The sequence below is a fragment of the Schistocerca cancellata genome, chromosome 8, assembly GCF_023864275.1.
Source record: "Schistocerca cancellata isolate TAMUIC-IGC-003103 chromosome 8, iqSchCanc2.1, whole genome shotgun sequence".
NCBI classification, from domain to species: Eukaryota; Metazoa; Arthropoda; class Insecta; order Orthoptera; family Acrididae; genus Schistocerca; species Schistocerca cancellata.
The window spans coordinates 55839961-55861121 of NC_064633.1; the positions used below are offsets into that span (position 1 = coordinate 55839961).

Sequence of the window (21161 nt, forward strand, 5' to 3'; positions counted from 1 at the left end):
CACAGAAGAAGATCAGTGTCAAGCGACATTATCGAATGCTTCACGAGAAGGATATAGTCGATTTAAATAATGAAGAAAGAAAAGCCAAACTTATGGAACTGAAGCAGAAAAAGGAGAAAGACGTACGTATACATGTAGATAATTATGACATTGACTCATACAATTACTGTTATTAATAATATGTTGGGCATACCTTCTCCTGCACGTATTTACACGACGAAAACCTCATCATCCCCAACGATGCAGCGATGACAGTAAGCTATCATGTAGCTCTTAAAATAGCTGAAACAGCACGGCCCTTCGGGTATGGAGGATTTGTGAAAGAATGTTTTGTTGCTGCCGCAACAATTTTGTGGCCAAAAGGTCTTAATGTTTTTGAAACCGTTCCTCTTTCACGGAGAACAGTTTGCAGGCGCATTGAAGAAACGGCACACGATGTCGGAGCTCAAATGAGAAACAGAATCAAAGATTTGGTTCTCTTTCCACTAGCTTTGGACGAAAGCACTGATGTATGTGATGTTGCTCAACTTCCAGTCTTTTTGCGAGGAGATGATGCTCAGTTTAATGTGATTGGGGAACTCCCTGATTTAGTGCCAATGCATTACACAACAACGGCCGACGATATATTTCCGAGCGTAGAACAAATGGTTCAAATGGCTCTGAGCACTATGGGACTTGGGTCATTAGTCCCCTAGAACTTAGAACTACTTAAACCTAACCAACCTAAGGACATCACACACATCCATGCTCGAGGCAGGATTCGAACCTGCGTAGAACATATAATAGAGAAATACGAGCTATGTTGGGAGAAACTTTCATCGATTGCAACAGATGGGTCTCCTGCAATAATTGGTAGTAAGTCTGGTGTCGTTGCTTTCATACGAAAAAGTTGAAAGCCGTCGGTGCCCAGCAGGAACTACCAGCAATACATTTCGTTCTTCACCGAGTTTTTTTGCTAGCAAAACGTGCCAAACTAATGTGCGTCATGGACGTGGTTATCAAAACAGTTAATATTCTCAGAGCGAACTGTTTTGAACACAGACAATTCAAATCTTTCCTGGCAGATCTCGAGTGTGAATACGGTGATGTTCCATATTTTTGTGAAGCACCTTGGTTGAGTCGAGGTGTTGCTTTAGAATGGTTTTTTATTTTACATAAAGATATAGCGTTATTCATGGATGCGAAAGAAAAGCTGGTGAAAGAATTAAACGATCCACAGTGGATTTTAGACCTCGCGTTGTTAACTGACGAAACAAAGCATCTGAATAGCTTGAATGTAGCTTTGAAAGGTAGAAATAAGGTAATTAGCGAAGTGTTTGACACTATTCTGGCATTCGAGAGAAAACTGCTTTTGCGGGCAAAGCACTGTCAGAAATGTCGTGTGTACACTTCCTGAGTGTTGACACTAGTTGTTAGTGAAAACAATTTGGAACAGGAGAGGCTCAAAGAACATTTTGATTGGTTTATAGCGGTGTTACTATCCCTCGAAGGCATTTTTGTTAGTAGATTTTAGGACTTAAATCGACTGGATGCGATGTCAGCTTTTTTTACTCCTTTTTCAGTTAACGTTGAAAATGTGCCTTCTGAAATTCAGTTGGAACTCATTCACTTTCAATGCAATCATGCGCTGAAGCAGAAGTTAAGCACTGTAGAAATGTTGGAAAGAACAAAATGGCTCTGAGCACAATGTGACTTAACTTCTGAGGTTATCAGTCCCCTAGAACTTAGAACTACTTAAACCTAACTAACCTAAGGACAGCACACAACACCCAGTCATCACGAGGCAGAGAAAATCCCTGACCCCGCCGGGAATCGAACCCAGGAACCCGGGCGTGGGAAGCGAGAACGCTACCGCACGACCACGAGCTGCGGACTAAAACGTAACATAGCTCCAACAGCGCAGTGGAGGAAAGCTGATATTTTGCTCTAGGTTTTAAGAGATATAGTTTAGCGTAGGTTGTATGAGGCGAAGTTAATAGAACTTGTACAAATCAGAACTCCACGCTACTAGGTAGACGAACTGGCTAACGATAAACAGCATAGTTTAATCATGCTTCCTCCGTATCATGCTCGTTTCAATCCGTCTGAGAGTGTAACGGCCTAGGTGAAAAGTAATGTGGCAGAAAACAGCAAAAAGTTTACGGTCATTGAGGTTGGGCCGGCTGGTGAGGCCGTGCGGTTCTAGGTGCTTCAGTCTGGAACCGCGTGACCGCTACGGTCGCAGGTTCGCATCCTACCTCGGGCATGGATGTGTGTGATGTCCTAACGTTAGTTAGGTTTAAGTAGTTCTAAGTTCTAGGGGAGTGAAGACCACGGATGTTAAGTCCCATAGTGCTCAGAGCCATTTGAACCATTTGAACCATTGAGGTTGAGATGGTGACAAAAGAAGCCACTGCAAATGTTACACAACAGGACGAAGTTGTCAGCCATAGAGAAAGGTAGTTGAGGAGCCACTCATGAAGGACTGTAACGAGTTCTGAGGAATACGTGACTTCTCTTGTTGCTATGTTATGGTTCAAATGGCTCTAAGCACTATGGAATTATCATCTGAGGTCATCAGTCCCCTAGACTTAGAACTACTTAAACCTAAATAACTTAAGGATATCACACACATCCATTCCCGAGGCAGGATTCGAACCTGCGACCGTAGCAGCAGCGTGGTTCCGGACTGAAGCGCCTAGAACCGCTCGGCGATACCGGCCGGCTGTTGCTATGTTAAAATCTGTTTCTTTTGTCAGAACACAGCAGAGTTTTGAAATACTCATCTCAATAACATTGTAACGCAGTTGAAATTGCGACAGAATCCTGATATAGTGTATTATTAAACAAACAATTTAGTGCAAATCAGGTCAATAGTTTACGAAACAAACCATTCTCAGCATAAAAATAATTGTGTAACTTCATCACTTTTCATCTCTTATATTGTTACAAAAGCCACAGCAGTTCTCGTTTCATCAGCTACCGATGGCCCTCAGTAATTACAGTATTTGATTGAAAAAATCTGTAGTCTCTTGAATATCGCGGTAGATATATATATTTCGCATTCTAATCATATGCCAAACACTCTCGTCTTTGTGCGCTATCGTTTGCCAAAATCTTGTTTCGATATTTCAAAATATTTATAAGATTCGAAGAATCTTGACGGAGCGCTTTACATACATTCCATTTTCTCGAGACTGGAAACAGACAGGTGGATCCTTCCAAGTTTAAAGAATAATGCACTATATTAACTGTGGTGTCACCGCCAGACATCAAACTTGCTAGGTGGTAGCCTTTAAATCGGCCGCGGTCCGTTAGTATACGTCGGACCCGCGTGTCGCCACTACCAGTGATTGCAGACCGAGCGCCGCCACACGGCAGGTCTAGAGAGCCTTCCTAACACTCGCCCCAGTGGTACAACCGTCTTTGCTAGCGATGGTTCACTGACAAAATACGCTCTCATTTGCCGAGACGATAGTTAGCATAGCCTTCAGCTACGTCATTTGCTACGACCTAGCAAGGCGCCATTACCAGTTACTATTGATGCTGTAAAACATGTACCGTCAAGAGCGATGTTCACCATTTATGGATTAAAGTTAAGTATTCCACCAGCTACGTCAGTTTTTTCTACAGTCTAATTTTCTTGTCCTGTTCCAGACCTCACGCCAGCCTGCGTGAGCTAAAACGCGTGCCTTTCGGCTTCCTCTAATATTACGGTGTTGGTCTCCTGCCAACCCACATTAACCACGTTTAGTCCACAGGAACATCTAAACTAACACGCGCCAAACATGAATTCTTAACGACACCTGTTTCTCACTGCAAACTGAGATTTCTTACATTAGTTTACCTGTTACTGAAACATCGCAACGACTGTGACCATTCACACTCTGGTGGCGCCCCCCTTAACTCATACTGATGGTCGCGCCACATCTGTGACATTCATTCACTCAAATTAACAATACATTATAAATATCACGTATGGATGAGCTCCAGGATCGTGTAGGTACTATATTTATTTTTAATAATTTTATTAGAAAATTATTTCATAAACATACATCATGGAACTGAGGAACTACGATTTGAAAAAATATAATGTTCAGGAAATCTTTTATATGGTATGTAAAACATACAAAGACCTGAAAAGAAACTTACAACTAAAAATATAATAAATAAGAGACGTTTTCGTGTTTCTTCTGGAGGAGCATCCAATTCATATCCTTCAAGGCAATCACAGTGTTGAAGACACAGGTATTGTCCGCACGATTTACACGAGTATTTCGTCACTCGTCTTGTACTAGTTGTGAAGCAGGGTTTGCAACATTTCCTTGTTTCTTGATTGGTGTCGACATTGTCGGCTCTCTCACCAGAAAGACCTAAAGGTAGATTGGAAAGCAGGCTTCGTTTTACCAGTTGATCCTCCAAGAGTTTCCATACGAGCCGACGAAGAAACAGCCGTCGGCCGAGGCTTTCGTTGCCATTTCCCATATAAATTATCTGGGAATTTATAGCAGCAACATTCAGTATCGAATAAAATACGACCGTGGACCATCGTCGTGCAGCCCTCTGATCGTTGTGGGTAGAGCACATTTTGTCAACCATATCAACTCCAATTTTGTGTGTGCTGTAAGAAGTTATCGCAATAGGTTTCCTTTTATCTCCCGTGTTTTCCTCAATTTCAGCATCATAATGCATACTTGAGATCAATAAAACATTTTTTGTTAGTTTCATTTTGTGGGACGTAAGAAACGATCGTACCTTCTTTTCTGTAAGCAAATATACTAGAATTTGCAGCCCTGGTTTTCACGTCCTTCATTTCTTTCCCGATCTGCCATTTAATTTTTTTCAGGTTTCCAACATATGACAGCCGGTGCTGCTCTGACAAATCATGGAGCAGATTTACATCGCTGAACCAGTTGTCAGCACAGACATTGCGTTCTGAATTAGTGAGAGGGGCCACCAAACGTTCAACCACGTCACTGCTTTTGTTACTAAGCTGAAAAGGGACTCTGACTGTCTGCCAGCATACATCTCCACATTTCAGATGTAAAACAGTTTGGGATCAACTGTAGCAAATATTTTTATTCTATATTTTGCCAGCTTCGACGGTATATATTGGATAAAAGAGCAACGTCCTCTGAAGGCCTCTAATTTCTTATCATTTTTGACGTTTTGGCCTACAACATAACAAGACTGGTAGTTCATCACAAACTTTCGAAATAAATCTCGAATTGGCGCCAGGACGTCCACTACTCTGCGTTCACTACGTGATCGTCTTATCATCAAATCGGAGGGCTTGTAACTGAAAACGCGACCTGTACTCACTCATGGCCTACCAAAGTATCTCGATTCCGAACCCCTTGAAATGTCACAAATCTTGAAGACTTTTCCTTCCCGCCTTGGGCATTCCAGCTTGTATAGAAGTCCAATGAAGGCTGTTAAGACGACTATGTGCGTTAGAAGAGCGTTCCGTTGTCGCTGGTAATTGCTTGGGATCATTTCAATGGATTGATTCTTGTACTTTACAATCATTTCCAGCATTTCCTGGTCAAATAAGCATTCCCATGTTGTTAAAATTCCTTTAGTATTTTTTGCTTTCCCAGTGACACCAGGAAGCCTTATGCGGAGAATGTTGTGCTTTTGGGATTTCCTGCGGTTATTTATGGTGCCTTTTTCCAATCGAATGATTCAATTATTTTCTTTCCTCTCTTCCTATAACAACGATGCACATCGCCATCTTCCTAACCTGAACTTAAGACTGTGTCATTCTGTTCGGTCTCTGAGTCGTCTCTTTCTTCTATACTTTTTGAGGCATCAGTATGGATCTCTTCGTCTCCCTGATCGAGAATAGGAGCCCTGTGTGCAGCGTGTTAGCCCTCGTCATCGCTGTCATCAAACAAAATTTGTTGAAAATCTGTAACTTCTGGATTGTGTGTATCCCGAATTTCATTTGAGCCCGTGTCCAGACAAACAACATACCTGTAAACAATGTTATCATTCTGTACAGGAATAATGAAATAAAAATAAAAAGAGTAGTTGAGACCATTGTAAAGGAACGAGGAAGACTAGAACCAGTGTGCGCCCAGGGGGGGGGGGGGGGATGGGAGGGATTTCCCCCCCACTGCATCAGACCATCCCCTCCTCTGGTTTTAGTTTATGCATCCGAACCTGGGATGTTTATTTCCCACGCACTGGAGTAAAACTTTACATATAACTTAAATTTGTGGAGCCGAACACTGAAAGTTTTTAATAAGTCTTACTATTAATGCTATTAATATGTTTCAGTTTTCTATCATCAGAATAAGTACAGCTTTTCACAAACGTGCCTCTACTTTTCGAATTCCCCTCGTATATCTGTACCCGTATGTAGATAATTTTGTAAATAAGCTTTACCTGTAATGTACTTTTAAAGATATAACAAGGGATGGCTTTTCTGATAGTTCATACCGGTGAATAGTGAGTTTCGGCATTAACATCTATTTATAAATAGCTGTTTAACCATGCGTAACGCTACGGTCCAAGCTAGTAACATATATAATTCTACTAACCCCCTAACACATCCCCCCCCCCTCCCACTGGCAGAAGCACAAATCGCACCGTGGCTATAACGTAAATGTTGGCGCCAGATCGAAGAGATCCAATACCAGATTCTGTTATAAAAGTGCACGATAATAACTTCCACTTCACATATAGAATGCTTGAATGTAAAACACAAAGACACTGGAAATGAAGTCCATGCTTCTTGACAGAGTGTAGGGGTACGTGAGGGAGACCCGCACTGCCGTACTAGGCGAGGTCCTATTGCAGGTGGTTTGCCGTTGCCTTCCTCCGACCGTAACGGGGATGAATGATGATGATGAAGACAACACAACAACGCCCAGTCATCTCGGGGCAGGTGAAAATCCCTGACCCCGCCAGGAACCGAGGCCAGGACCCCGTGCTCGGGAAGCGAGAACGGTACCGTGAGACCACGAGCTGCGGGCACCAAGAAACATTACAGTGAGGAAAATTCAATGGATCAAGAAACGAGGATACTGTACGATCCGTCGCTCCTCTGCAGCTAAGGTGTTGCTCTTGCAGAAGTAAACACGCTGTAAACACGCTATTGGCTGTTGTGAACGCTCGAGTCAGGGGGATAGACGAGGGGAGGGGGGGGGGGGGTAAATAACGGTGCAGGCGTTCGCTGAGACCCAGGCACAGACACACTACCTAGTGGATCTGTGCGATACAACGCCAGCATCAGAGAACGGAATGAACGGCGGTTCATCACGAAGCTGTGGAATTAAACTATGAAATGTGGGAGAATGAGAGTTTATTACGGAATAGTTTCTTCAAAAACCATAAGAGAAAGTTCGCAGATCGGCCGGCCTGCTATTCACGCAGTGAAGCGATCCTGCCAGATGCCGCGGCGAATATGACTGGCACTGTACTGCGGTCACCAACTGGCGCGCGCAACACACGCCGGCAACTACGCTTCCCTCCACTCGCTCCGTACCGAACTGTCAAAAGACAACTTATTTTAAACGCACTACAGTGGCACAACCGGAGCAGTGTACAGACGAAAATACAATTAAGATAACAGCAATATTGAGTAGAAAATTTACATGTAATTTCTATGTATTGATAATTAAATAATAAAAGTAAAACGCCCTGCTAAACCCGCACGACAGGGCAGGTAGTTGGAACCGTGAAAAGGGGCCAAAATGAGCGGCTGTCAGTTACACTCAAAAACATATAACTTTATTTATTTGACCGAATATTACAGTACAAATTCTTAAACTTAGTTATCGGCTGAATACGCCGTACTATCATATGCCTTAAGGGCACAACCACTTTAATTTAAAAACACGGCTAAAAGCCATTAACTCAAAATTCAGACACCAAACAGAATATGTAGAAGGCAGAAGGCCTCACGTTAAGTAAGTTCTATAATTTAGCTGAAGGCCCAAAAATCGAACACTTGTAAAGCAACAACCTTAATTTAAAGACGGCTGAAGGCCGATGATTAAAAACTCAAGGTAAAATTAAATAAAAAAACCACAAGGCAGCAGGCCTTATCTTCATTAGGCTGAAGGTCCCAAACAGTCTGATGCTCGAAAGACAAAGATCCTTAATTTAAAAACGGCTGAAGGCCCCATGACTTAAAACTCAAGGTAAAATAAATTTGTACAACAAAACCTTACCTAAAGTTGGGCTGAAGGTCCCAAACAATCTAACACTTGAAAAGTAAGGGATTTTAATTATAAAGTGGCTGAAGACCCATGACGTAAAACACCACTAAAAACAATTCGACTTTAATTCAAGACCATCGGCTATGAGCCATACAAATACACACAACAGAAAATAAGAAAAAGCAATGCAGCTAACGGCACTCAGAAATTTTGGGGGTCGGGCAGCATTCGAAATACTAACGTTAGGTGAGACAGGCAGTCAGCCCAACCATTCTCGATCCGACAACAACCCAACCAAGAGACAGTCAACAACTTGCGCTCCATTCGACTAGCACACAACTGGGAAGTCAATGCAAACGTAAAACGCATGGAAGCCCACAACGAAGCATACGTTAAGCTGTCAAAACTACACACCATGCTGGACAGCGACAACACAGTGAGGAAAGGACACTGCCTAAATTTACGTCAATGGCCAGGGCAGGTAACCGGAACGTTAACAGCCACAAGGCCGAAAATTCCGCTGGTGCACTTCAATTGCAAATAACCAAATACAGTTAGACTCCACCGGACAGCAGCTGAACCTTTGCCACCTCGAACACACCCGTTGTTGCTCACGGGAATGTCCCAACAGCAAAGAGCGAGAACCAAATGGCACAATGTGAGCAGTCTTGACATGCTGGTAAATTAAATCCAAACTCAAATTTCGTGTCCAGAGTCGGTGAGCCACGGCTCTAGTAGCAATGGGAACAGCCCCCACTCCCACATTGTGTAGAGACCACCAGCGGTCCCAGCCAAACTACGCCCCGCAGAGATTTTCTCGCTGCTCCACGCCAACCGACCGACTGCCACACATCAGCATGGAGACAGCACTAAAACAACTGAGCAGTCGACATCACAAGCTGAACACAGTTTCACGAACACTTTCACGAAGGACTGGATAATACTAACGTCAGCGACTGTGCAATAACAAGGACGAATCGCGAGTCGGCACATGCGGGCAACCCATAAGCCATCGCCAGCCAACACACACGTCGTCCGACAAGGCGACCGACTGACGTCCAACCAAGGTGTTTCACACTCAAGTGATGTGTATCGGCAACTGTCGGGCGAGTCATGGCTGTCTGGACCTCACTGCAGTCGCGCCCCGACTGAACTTCTGCCGCGTCCTAAGTCAAATACTGTCAGGTCGGAACTGCACTGCTAACGCCTCCCAACTCACTGGCAGATCCGAACTAACTGCGAAATCTTGATAACCGGGAAGTAACAGCAGTCAGCAAAGATACAGGGTGTTTCAAAAATGACCGGTATATTTGAAACGGCAATAAAAACTAAACGAGCAGCGATAGAAATACACCGTTTGTTGCAATATGCTTGGGACAACAGTACATTTTCAGGCAGACAAACTTTCGAAATTACAGTAGTTACAATTTTCAACAACTGATGGCGCTGCGGTCTGGGAAACTCTATAGTACGATATTTTCCACATATCCACCATGCGTAGCAATAATATGGCGTAGTCTCTGAATGAAATTACCCGAAACCTTTGACAACGTGTCTGGCGGAATGGCTTCACATGCAGATGAGATGTACTGCTTCAGCTGTTCAATTGTTTCTGGATTCTGGCGGTACACCTGGTCTTTCAAGTGTCCCCACAGAAAGAAGTCACAGGGGTTCATGTCTGGCGAATAGGGAGGCCAATCCACGCCGCCCCCTGTATGTTTCGGATAGCCCAAAGCAATCACACGATCACCGAAATATTTATTCAGGAAATTAAAGACGTCGGCCGTGCGATGTGGCCGGGCACCATCTTGCATAAACCACGAGGTGTTCGCAGTGTCGTCTAAGGCAGTTTGTACCGCCACAAATTCACGAAGGATGTCCAGATAGCGTGATGCAGTAATCGTTTCGGATCTGAAAAATGGGCCAATGATTCCTTTGGAAGAAATGGCGGCCCAAACCAGTACTTTTTGAGGATGCAGGGACGATGGGATTGCAACATGGGGCTTTTCGGTTCCCCATATGCGCCAGTTCTGTTTATTGACGAAGCCGTCCAGGTAAAAATAAGCTTCGTCAGTGAACCAAATGCTGCCCACATGCGTATCGCCGTCATCAATCCTGTGCACTATATCGTTAGCGAATGTCTCTCGTGCAGCAATGGTAGCGGCGCTGAGGGGATGCCGTGTTTGAATTTTGTATGGATAGAGGTGTAAACTCTGGCGCATGAGACGATACGTGGACGTTGGCGTCATTTGGACCGCAGCTGCAACACGGCGAACGGAAACTCGAGGCCGCTGTCGGATCACCTGCTGCACTAGCTGCACGTTGCCCTCTGTGGTTGCCGTACGCGGTCGCCCTACCTTTCCAGCACGTTCGTCCGTCACGTTCCCAGTCCGTTGAAATTTTTCAAACAGATCCTTTATTGTATCGCTTTTCGGTCCTTTGGTTACATTAAACCTCCGTTGAAAACTTCGTCTTGTTGCAACAACACTGTGTTCTAGGCGGTGGAATTCCAACACCAGAAAAATCCTCTGTTCTGAGGAATAAACCATGTTGTCTACAGCACACTTGCACGTTGTGAACAGCACACGCTTACAGCAGAAAGACGATGTACAGAATGGCGCACCCACAGACTGCGTTGTCTTCTATATCTTCCACATCACTTGCAGCGCCATCTGTTGTTGAAAATTGTAACTACTGTAATTTCGAAAGTTTGTCCGCCTGAAAATGTACTGTTGTCCCAAGCATATTGCAACAAACGGTGTATTTCTATCGCTGCTCGTTTAGTTTTTATTGCCGTTTCAAATATACCGGTCATTTTTGAAACACCCTGTAATAAGCCAGGGCTTATATCGATAAGCGCCGCTGCTGCTAATGGGGAGACAAAGCAGCAACTCAGTGACAACAGAAATTGAAACTAACATAACGAGGTGGCAACACGAAAAAAACAGGATGTAAAGTAAGAGATTCCGCGAACACGAGCCATGCACGGCTCAAAACGTACAGCTTATTGCTTGAAATCTAAGGAAGTAAGTTACATTTAATTTATTTAAAAATTCATGGTACGTATGAAATTGAAGTCCGTCAGTTTCATACAATAGCATGTAAATGTTCACGTCACACCATTCAGTTTGTGGCGGGAAACCAATGCCCTGCGGCCAACATCTTGCGGAACACTGCTGTGGACCACCTGCACACAACATACTCAGAGTTCACAGAATTCGGATCTTCTGTAGGACCGACAAGACTACGAGAGAAGGTACTGAGATTTATTCACATTGCAACCCCTGAAGCTATCATTGGCAACTACTGAAATAGGATGCGATTCTCCAGCCTTTTGCTAGCAAGTGTAACATTTCTGCACATTGTAAAGCCGGAGTGAATCACATATTAGATACTGTACTTACTATATTATCTTTCGCTACACAGAATAACGTATGTTATTTCCTACAAAAGCAGCTCATAAACGACAAAGAGTAAAAATTTAGTCACAACACGTTACAACCATCAGCACTAAAGCAGTTATGAATAAGGGTAAGATATATCTACACAAAGAATCGAGGTATTTCTCACCTACCTCGGAAACAAGATTAACTCAGATGAGTGTACCTGAAAGATGTCAGTTTCAGAATAAACCAGAAGAAAGACACCTTTTACCAAAAATAGGTATCTTTCGTCTTAAAAAAAACATCCTACCGCTCACAGATTAATTCCCAGAGAAATGACAGTCGTATTGTGGCGGTTTTTTGCTACAGCACTTCGAGTAAACTTAGTCGTGCCTTGCGACTTTATTCTGGTGAGTGAACTGAAGTGGTCATCGAATTTTCATGGAGGACATGTTTCTGGAAACGCTTTGCTTGGAATAAACATATCCAAGACTGCCTGTGTGAACTGTGAATGGAGAGCAAATGGTAGCAACACATATGAGGTATGGCAACATAGAAGGGCTTAACACTGGTCAGACTTGCCAAAGTTCAAGAATATTGTCACAGATCCCTGCAGAGTAAATATGATACAAACGAGATCAGAAGTAACACAGCGTCTCCAGCTGTTTCTTCAAATACTGTCCGAAGGTGGAAATTAAACTTATAGATCAGTTTGTTTTATTTAGAGACAGCAGACAAGACATAAATAAGGGTGATAAGACTGGAATACAAATCCCGTTGCCGGCAAATTATAGTCCAGCGCCCGAACCATATATTCGCTGGGTAAGATGATACGACGCGAGGTGCATACACTCTACTGCATCGGCGGTTGTGGCATTTATCACATTTCAGATCTCCGCATAGGTCGTTCTAACATTATATAAGGCGCAACATATACTATCGGTGACAGTATTATCTCAAAAAGGCCAGGTGTGATTAAGACCAGTGTAGGAGCTCCGTTGCATTTACAGTCAAGAGCGAGACAGATTCAAAAGTCGCTACATATTTTATCGAGTGGTGTGTTTGGAAAGGGGGGGATCGCTACTATGTGCTCCTTGAGTGCACAACTACTGGAGTGAGTGCAGTTAGCTACAAGACTACGAGAGGAACTTACAGCCCCGAACAAACGAAACACAGAAATAAGTTAAATCGGCGTAGTCAGTTTCCGCCCTCTACTTGCTCGCAGTACTTTCTTACACGGTGACAGATGGACGCCCCAGTGCCCGCACGACTTTTGCCCCTCTTGGGCTCGCATGTCGCGCCGACGGCCAGTGGAAGGCCTGGCGACATAGTCGAAGTCGTCTATCTACTGTAGCGAAGGGCACCTCACTCTTCCTCCAACGAGACGGCTGGAGTGGCCGTGCGGTTCTAGGCGCTACAGTCTGGAGCAGAGCGACCGCTACGGTCGCAGGTTCGAATCCTGCCTCGGGCGTGGATGTGTGTGATGTCCTTAGGTTAGTTAGGTTTAATTAGTTCTAAGTTCTAGGCGACTGATGACCTCAGAAGTTAAGTCGCATAGCGCTCAGAGCTATTTGAACCATTTTTTCTTCCTCCAACGCAGCAGGTATAATCATTTTAATTTATCCTCGCAGCATCAAAAGCAGCGTCCAATCTTATCAGAAAACGTCGTGCAGATTGTATGCTATCGAGATAGAATCAGGTGACACTTCTCACATGATTTCTCCGATTATCTAAGTACCCTTTTTTTCAGAATTGTAACCACTTGAAAGAGGCGGCTTCAGGTAGCAAGTGTGACTAATATATAAACGCCGTTGAACTGTCAGGCCGTAGCGGACTCTGTTCTTGCACGAAATGCAGCGAGTGGCGCTACTTGTTGCGGTGTTGACCGCAGTGAGTGTGCTGCACGGAGTTCCCCAACCAGCGTTGGCGTCGCGCAGGGCTGCCAACCAGTTCCCAGACGACTTCTACTTCGGTGCTTCCACTGCCGCCTACCAGACCGAGGGCGCCTGGGACGCAGATGGTGAGTCACGATCTGACGTGCTGCAAAACTAAAAACAATGGAAAAAATAAAAAGGGTTATTATCCCATACCAAATTGGATAAGGAACTCGAGCTTTTAGTGAACGCCCCCCGTAACGATCAAGCTTCTTTGTCAGATTCACTCTTTTCTATCTATCACTTCATCCAACAAGATGCCAGACGTACCAACAAAGATGGTCAAATTGGACTTCATTTTCGAAGTAGCTGTCAGGCTGTCGTGGAGTATTTTGAAACTAGTGGAGATGGCTATAAATGCAGACAAAACGTTTCTTGCATTGACTTTATCGCTGGATATAAAGAAAAAACAAGACGCCAGTCCAGGGGATGGTTAAAATTTATATATAAATAAAACCATGAAAATCTAATGAAATTTTATTGAAATACCACAATGAGGAAGATGTGTGCAGAATATTGATTACCTTATTATGTCTTCCTGCATAATGTACGGCTGGGAAAGACGCAACACCTCTGCCGTTTTGGTAACTGCCACTGGTCCTCCGTTTGCTTTGTTCCCATATGCTCTCACACAATGCAGTGAGGAAAACTGATTCTCCCTTAACATTCGAAGTGAAACGTTACTACAAACGGTGTCTGTATCAAATTTGAGGGCAATTAATATTCCTCTGAAACCTTCCACCGCGGTCTATGTTTGACAAACATATCAAACATTTGAAAAACCGATAAAGTTTTCTTCATCTGGGCCTCAGATCTTATCGTTGTTGTTGTCAGCAATAAAACTGACTTCCAAATTGCAGTTGTAGCAGCACCTGTCTTTCTCTCGCTCTCTGTTTCTCTGTTTCTCTCTCTCTTCCATAAACACACACACACTTTTCTACGCCCTTACCACTCTTCCATTCCTCTCCATCTCTCTCACTCCTTATAAGCTTCTGTATGGTAGTAAAGGAAGCCTGCCAATTTGGATATCTAAGGAAACGTTATTTGCTTCTGGCAGAGTCACAGCTGGTTTATACAGGTTGCATGTTCCGAAACAGAGACTGTCACGTTTTTCTGATTTGTCACATGCAAAGAACATCCAAAAAAGCACCTTTGTCTATAGCTCCATATGTTCTTAGTTTCGAACATAAAGCAGATGGATGTCTTTTGCGTGTCTGTGATATACAAAGAAATGCATTTTGTCGCATTACGCAGAAATGCAATACTGAACCGTTGCTATTCTGATCAGATGAAGCGCCATCTGTCGGACATTTTTTCCAACTTTTGTATTTTTTTGGTTCTAATAAAACCCCGTGTCATTCCAAGCATGTATGTCAATTTGTGCCTCTCTATCTACAATGTTCCGTGATTTATTCAGTTTTCAAATGTATACTGACTTTTTGATCAACTGGTAGGTAAGGTAGTAGCGCGTGGAGTAAATGCGGAAGTGTGAACTATAGGGACTTTATTCAAATGGGTCCAAAGAGGGTCAACGTGCTGCCGAAGGCCAAACACCGGTAGACATCCATTGGAGAATGAAGAATGTGTATGGGACAGCAAGTCTGTCGAAAAGCAGTAATGGAGAACGCTGCTGCAATGGGTGCTGCTGCTTCGTGACGACGCGCATCCACACATCGCAAATGTCGTGAATCAGAAGTTACGCCAACTCAAGTAGGGTACACTCGAGCCCCTGCCCGGTAGTCCTCATCTCTCCTCATGCGACTCTCACGCCTTTAGTCCGTTAAAAAAAGCCTTGAAGGGTCGACGATTCCTGTCGGGCGAGGAAGCAGAGCAGCAGGCAGTTACGGACTTCTTCACGCAGCAGGAGCTTCAACGTGACGCGCCGGCGGGACGACTGTCTGAGTACTCAGTGCGACTTTGCCTGACTGGCGTACCGATTCTGGACTTTATGGCCATCAAGCGGAACCTTCTTGATCGCCCTTTATACATCATCATCATCATCATTTAAGACTGATTATGCATTTCAGCGTTCAGTCTGGAGCATAGCCCCCCTTATACAGTTCCTCCATGATCCCCTATTCAGTGCTAACATTGGTGCCTCTTCTGATGTTAAACCTATTACTTCAAAATCATTCTCAACCGAATCCAGGTACCTTCTCCTCGGTCTGCCCCGACTCCTCCTACCCTCTACTGCTGAATCCATGAGTTTCTTGGGTAACCTTGCTTCTCCCATGCGTGTAACATGACCCCACCATCTAAGCCTGTTCGCCCTGACTGCTACATCTATAGAGTTCATTCCCAGTTTTTCTTTGATTTCCTCATTGTGGACACCCTCCTGCCATTGTTCCCATCTACTAGTACCTGCAATCATCCTAGCTACTTTCATATCCGTAACCTCAACCTTGTTGATAAGGTAATCTGAATCCACCCAGCTTTCGCTCCCATACATCAAAGTTGGTCGAAAGATTGAACGGTGCACAGATAACCTAGTCTTGGTACTGATTTCCTTCTTGCAGAAGAGAGTAGATCGTAGCTGAGCGCTCACTGCATTAGCTTTGCTACACCTCGCTTCCAGTTCTTTCACTATGTTGCCATCCTGTGAGAATATGCATCCTAAGTACTTGAAACTGTCCACCTGTTCTAACTTTGTTCCTCCTATTTGGCACTCAATCCGTTTATATTTCTTTCCCACTGACATTACTTTCCTTTTGGAGATGCTAATCTTCATACCATAGTCCTTACATTTCTGATCTAGCTCTGAAATATTACTTTGCAAACTTTCAATCGAATCTGCCATCACAACTAAGTCATCCACATATGCAAGACTGCTTATTTTGTGTTCACATATCTTAATCTCATCCAGCCAGTCTATTGTTTTCGACATATGATCCATAAATAATATGAACAACAGTGGAGACAGTTTGCAGCCTTGTCTTACCCCTGAAACTACTCTGAACCATGAACTCAATTTACCGTCAACTCTAACTGCTGCCTGACTATCCATGTAAATACCTTTAATTGCTTGCAAAAGTTTGCCTCCTAGTCCATAATCTTGTAGAACAGACAGTAACTTCCTCCTAGGAACCTGGTCATATGCCTTTTCTAGATCTATAAAGCATAGATACAATTCCCTGTTCCACTCATAACACTTCTCCATTATTTGCCGTAAGCTAAAGATCTGGTCCTGACAACCTCTAAGAGGCCTAAACCCACACTGATTTTCATCCAATTGGTCCTCAACTAACACTCGCACTTTCCTTTCAACAATACCTGAGAAGATTTTACCCACAACGCTGATTAAAGAGATACCTCTGTAGTTGTTACAATCTTTTCTATTTCAATGTTTAAAGATTGGTGTGATTACTGCTTTTGTCCAGTCTGATGGATGGTTCATGGTGTGGGTTCATGTAGTCATGTCCTAGTTCATGAACCACGGGCAACGTATGAGTGTCCAAGTAAGTGGTCCCGACATTCGGGATACCAGTTACTTTGGAATAAGGCTGGGCATCTCGGACATATTCTGAGTCGTGGTCACCTTTGTGCTCATACGGCAAAGACTACCAAATCCACCGGTTAGTCCCTCAGCCGTTAGGGGTAAAACCCAATGGGACTTGGGGCAAGTAAGGCTAGCAACCTGCATCCCTGGTACTTTAAATATGATGCTGGCAACAATCAGAGCTAACGCCCTTTATACACGAGAAAAAAATAACATAAGTTACTATATTTCAATACTTTCTGGAGGCATTCGCGACTTCAGGAACAGCATTTCATTTGTAGCTTACACTTAACAATAATTAGCTGAACAACAAAAAATGGTTCAAATGGCTCTGAGCACTATGGGACTTAACTTCTGAGGTCATCAGTCCCCTAGAACTTAGAACTACTTAAACCTAACTAACCTAAGGACATCACACACATCCATGCCCGAGGCAGGATTCGAACCTGCGACCGGTGCGGTCGCGCGGCTCCAGACTGAAGCGCCTGGTACCGCTCGGCCAAACTGGCCGGCAATTATGGAAGTGTGGGGTCTCGCATCGTCCTGCTGGAATTCCCCGAGTCCTTCGGAACGTACAATGAACATGAATTGATGCACCTGGTCAGAGAGGATGCTCGCCGGCTGGGTTGGCCGAGCGGTTTTAGGCGCTACAGTCTGGAACCGCGCGACCGCTACGGTCGCAGGTTCGAGTCCTGCCTCGGACATGGATGTGTGTGATGTCCTTAGGTTTGTTAGGTTTAAGTAGTTCTAAGTTCTAGGGGACTGATGACCTCAGAAGTTAAGTCCCATAGTGCTCAGAGCCATTTGAACCAAGACAGGATGCTGACGTACGTGTCACCTGACAGAGTCGGATCTAGACATACCAGGGGTCTCATATCACTCCAACCGCACACGCTCCACACCGTTACATAGCCTCCAACAGCTTGAACAGTCCCCTGCTGACATGCAGTGTCAATGGATTCATGGATTCATTCCCTCAATACTACTTGAAACGAGACGCGTCCGACAAGGCGACATGTTTCCAAACATCAACAGCACAATGCCGGTGTTAACGGGCCCAAGCGAGGCGTAGCGCTTTGTTTCGTACAGTCATCAAGAGTACACGAGTTGGTCTTCGGCTCCGGAGTCTCACATCCATGATATTTCATTGAGTGGTTCGCACGCTGACACTTGTGGGGGACCTGTCATTGAAATCTGCAGCAATTTGTGGAAGGGTTCCACTTCTGTCACGTTGACCGATTCTCTTCAGTCGTCATTGGTTCCTTTCTTACAGGATCTTTTCCGGTCACAGCGATGTCGGAGATTCGATGTTTTACCGAATTCCTGATATTCACAGTACACTAGTGAAATGATCGTACGGTAACATCTCCACGTCATTGCTACCTCGGAGATGTTGTGTCCCATGGTTCGTGGGCCGACTATAACATCAGTTTCAAACTCACTTAAATCTTGTTAACCTACCACTGTAGCAGCAATAACCGATCTAACAATTGAGCCAGACACTTGTTGTCTTCATAGGCTACGCTGACCGCAGCGCCATATTCTGCCTGCTTACATATCTCTCTACTTGAATTCAGTTTAGCTGTTTGCATCACGCACTAACCACTACCTCTGATCGCAATAATTATTCCCCAGAAACAAGAAATTGCTGTTGTGAAGTGCTAGTATCGTGTTACGCCAGTGGATTTCGTTTTTCTTTTCAAGACCAACTTTGCTTATCTGCTGTAAATTACATCCGTAGTCGCAACGTTACCTCTTACATGTCCCTCCGTCTCCAAATTAACAATTCTTGACGTTTCGGTATCTATCCTAAAACGTGTTTATTCGAGTTTTACCACAAAGTTTTTTTTCTCTACTAGTCCATACAACGCTTCTTCGTTAGTTCATCGACGCCCCATTTAATTTAGTCTCTTTTTGGGTACCACATTTCAAAATTTTCTGTTTTATATTTGTCTCTACTTTCTATCATTTCACTTTTATAAAATGGTTGCACTTCAAAGACGTGGTTTTGAAAATGTTCCCTTTCACTGAAATTTACATATTTTTATATATTTTCTCCAACAGCTCAGCTGCAGTTCAGACTGTTACAATAAACATTTTAAAAAATTTGTGCACTTGCATAATCTCCCTTGATAATATGTCATCCATCGTTAAATATGCATGCGATTTTAACATACAATATGCATGGAAAAAAAAGCAAATTTCTGTATTTCTGGAAAAAAAATTGTTTATTCCTCTACATTAATGTTATATTTTTCAAAATAATCCGCATTGGATATTATACACTCATCCCACAGCTTTTTTAACCCCGAAATCCTTCTGGAACACGATCATTAAAAAGCCTTTAGCTCTCTCAGCGATGAGTTTTTAAGCTTATCTTGCGACATTCCTGGCTGTAGAGCCATAAGATTCCATCCTACCCACCACTTCATAGTTTTTTTGAGATTGTGTTAGCTGGGGTATGACGTCAGAAGTGGCGTGAGGGACCGACAACATATGGTACAACGAGTACCATTTCCGTGAAGAATTGCGCTATTTCAGTAGGAAGATAACGTGGATGGCTGCCACCACAGAAGCCAGAGCGCCAAATCTCAAAGTATAATAATTCAGATTTAATTATCAATAATGCAAGTAACCCCTCAATGGTATACTAGCATCCATTCATTTCAGATCTGATATTTACAATAATCTTCGTTAACATTATAATAAGGGTATATAGACGAAACACTTCAGGCATCTTCAACTTCCATGGAAAGCGTGCGCTGAGCAAAGTGATTCGGGCAGACCACTCCACTCTGTTACGAGGGCCGTAAGATACACTCAACAGCAAAAATACTGGGACACTGTAGACAAAAGGGTAGAAAAACGGATCATTTGGGAACAGTAGCATAAAAATTGGGCCAGAGTGTGTCATCAGACAGAGGAAGTGGGTCATTGATTCAGGAAATGGGAGCTACCTGACTGTCATTACTATGCCCCGTATATTAATGATTGATTACGTCACGACACCAGTTATACATCAGACAGAACATCTGAATTGCAGTGACAGCATCTGGATACCAACAAACACGAAGCCCAGAGGGTTTTAATAATGCGTTTATAAGTGATCACTATCTATCATTCAGGCTTAACTAACAATGAAAGACCAGTTCTGCCAATACGGTCCTCGTCCTCGTCTTTTGCAAGTTGAGATGATAGCTTCGCACGCTTTAGAATGAAGATAAGATCGACAAAATTGTCTTCGACGAGCACATATTCAAGGAGAGTGCGTTGGAGCCTGTCTGTCGTGGCGTAATGGTTACAAGAGTGCTAATCTGAAGAGTGCTAATCTGAAGGTCGCGGCGGACGGACACTCGAGCGGGTAACTTGTGTTTACTTGCTGATATTATGCGGTTCTCAAGTGTCTTTACTTAGCGAACTTTTCAGGTTAATAATCGTTCCTGGCAAGTGTTGTTTACGTGTATCTTCACTATTTCAACACTGCAACTGCAATGGAAACACACCCCAGAAAGAATACTTTCAAACTTGAATTCTCAAAGGATAACGAGCAGCCCTAGAAAACGAGCAGTAAGTAACTATCAGTCTCAGACTTACTAGAGATCAAGTGAATAGTATACAGCGTAACAGTCTATAATTTATTACAAAATTATTTTTCATCCAGTTTACGAACGTGTTGTTTGGTATTCTTCACGAAATATTGACATGGTACTAACTTCCGAACTTCAAGTTTTCTGTCACTGCATAGAAGGCAACGTGACCAACGTGAGTGTTTAATATACTAGTGGAATTGGCGAACGAAGTTATGAGACGAAAGTTACATTTGTGGTATTTAAAACAAGGTATGGGCTGACTATTAACAGTTTCCCGTTCCCAGTCGTATACGATCAGTAAAATTGGAGGTAAAAATGCCAGTTCCATCAGTGACCGACTCGAGGACCTATCACGGCTATGTAACGTATCTGGGGCAGCTCTCATTGTGTTTCATATGGAACCAAACCGACCATGTTAAGCAGCACTGCTAGAGACGAAAATTTCATATGTAAATAAATGTTGCGGAAGGTCATCCTCTATTTTTCGATCTGGTTCCGGGTACAACAAGAGATTCAGATGTAAACATTACTGTCTCAGCTGGGAAACGTGAGGAGTTGAGGACGCAGTTCGTGATCCCGCTGATGCAGTCAGTAATTTAGCACAGCACAGG

At 43.6% G+C, this 21161-nt stretch overlaps 1 protein-coding gene across 1 annotated transcript in view; it reads left to right on the top strand.

Moving 5' to 3' along the window:
• Positions 1-13372: 13372 nt before the first annotated feature.
• LOC126095338 (myrosinase 1-like) overlaps positions 13373-21161 on the top strand; it is a 162808-nt gene continuing 155019 nt past the window's right edge. The window contains exon 1 of the mRNA XM_049910143.1: positions 13373-13550. Coding sequence (XP_049766100.1) covers positions 13382-13550 — 169 coding nt within the window. The 5' untranslated portion in view covers positions 13373-13381. The remainder of the gene's footprint in view (positions 13551-21161) is intronic.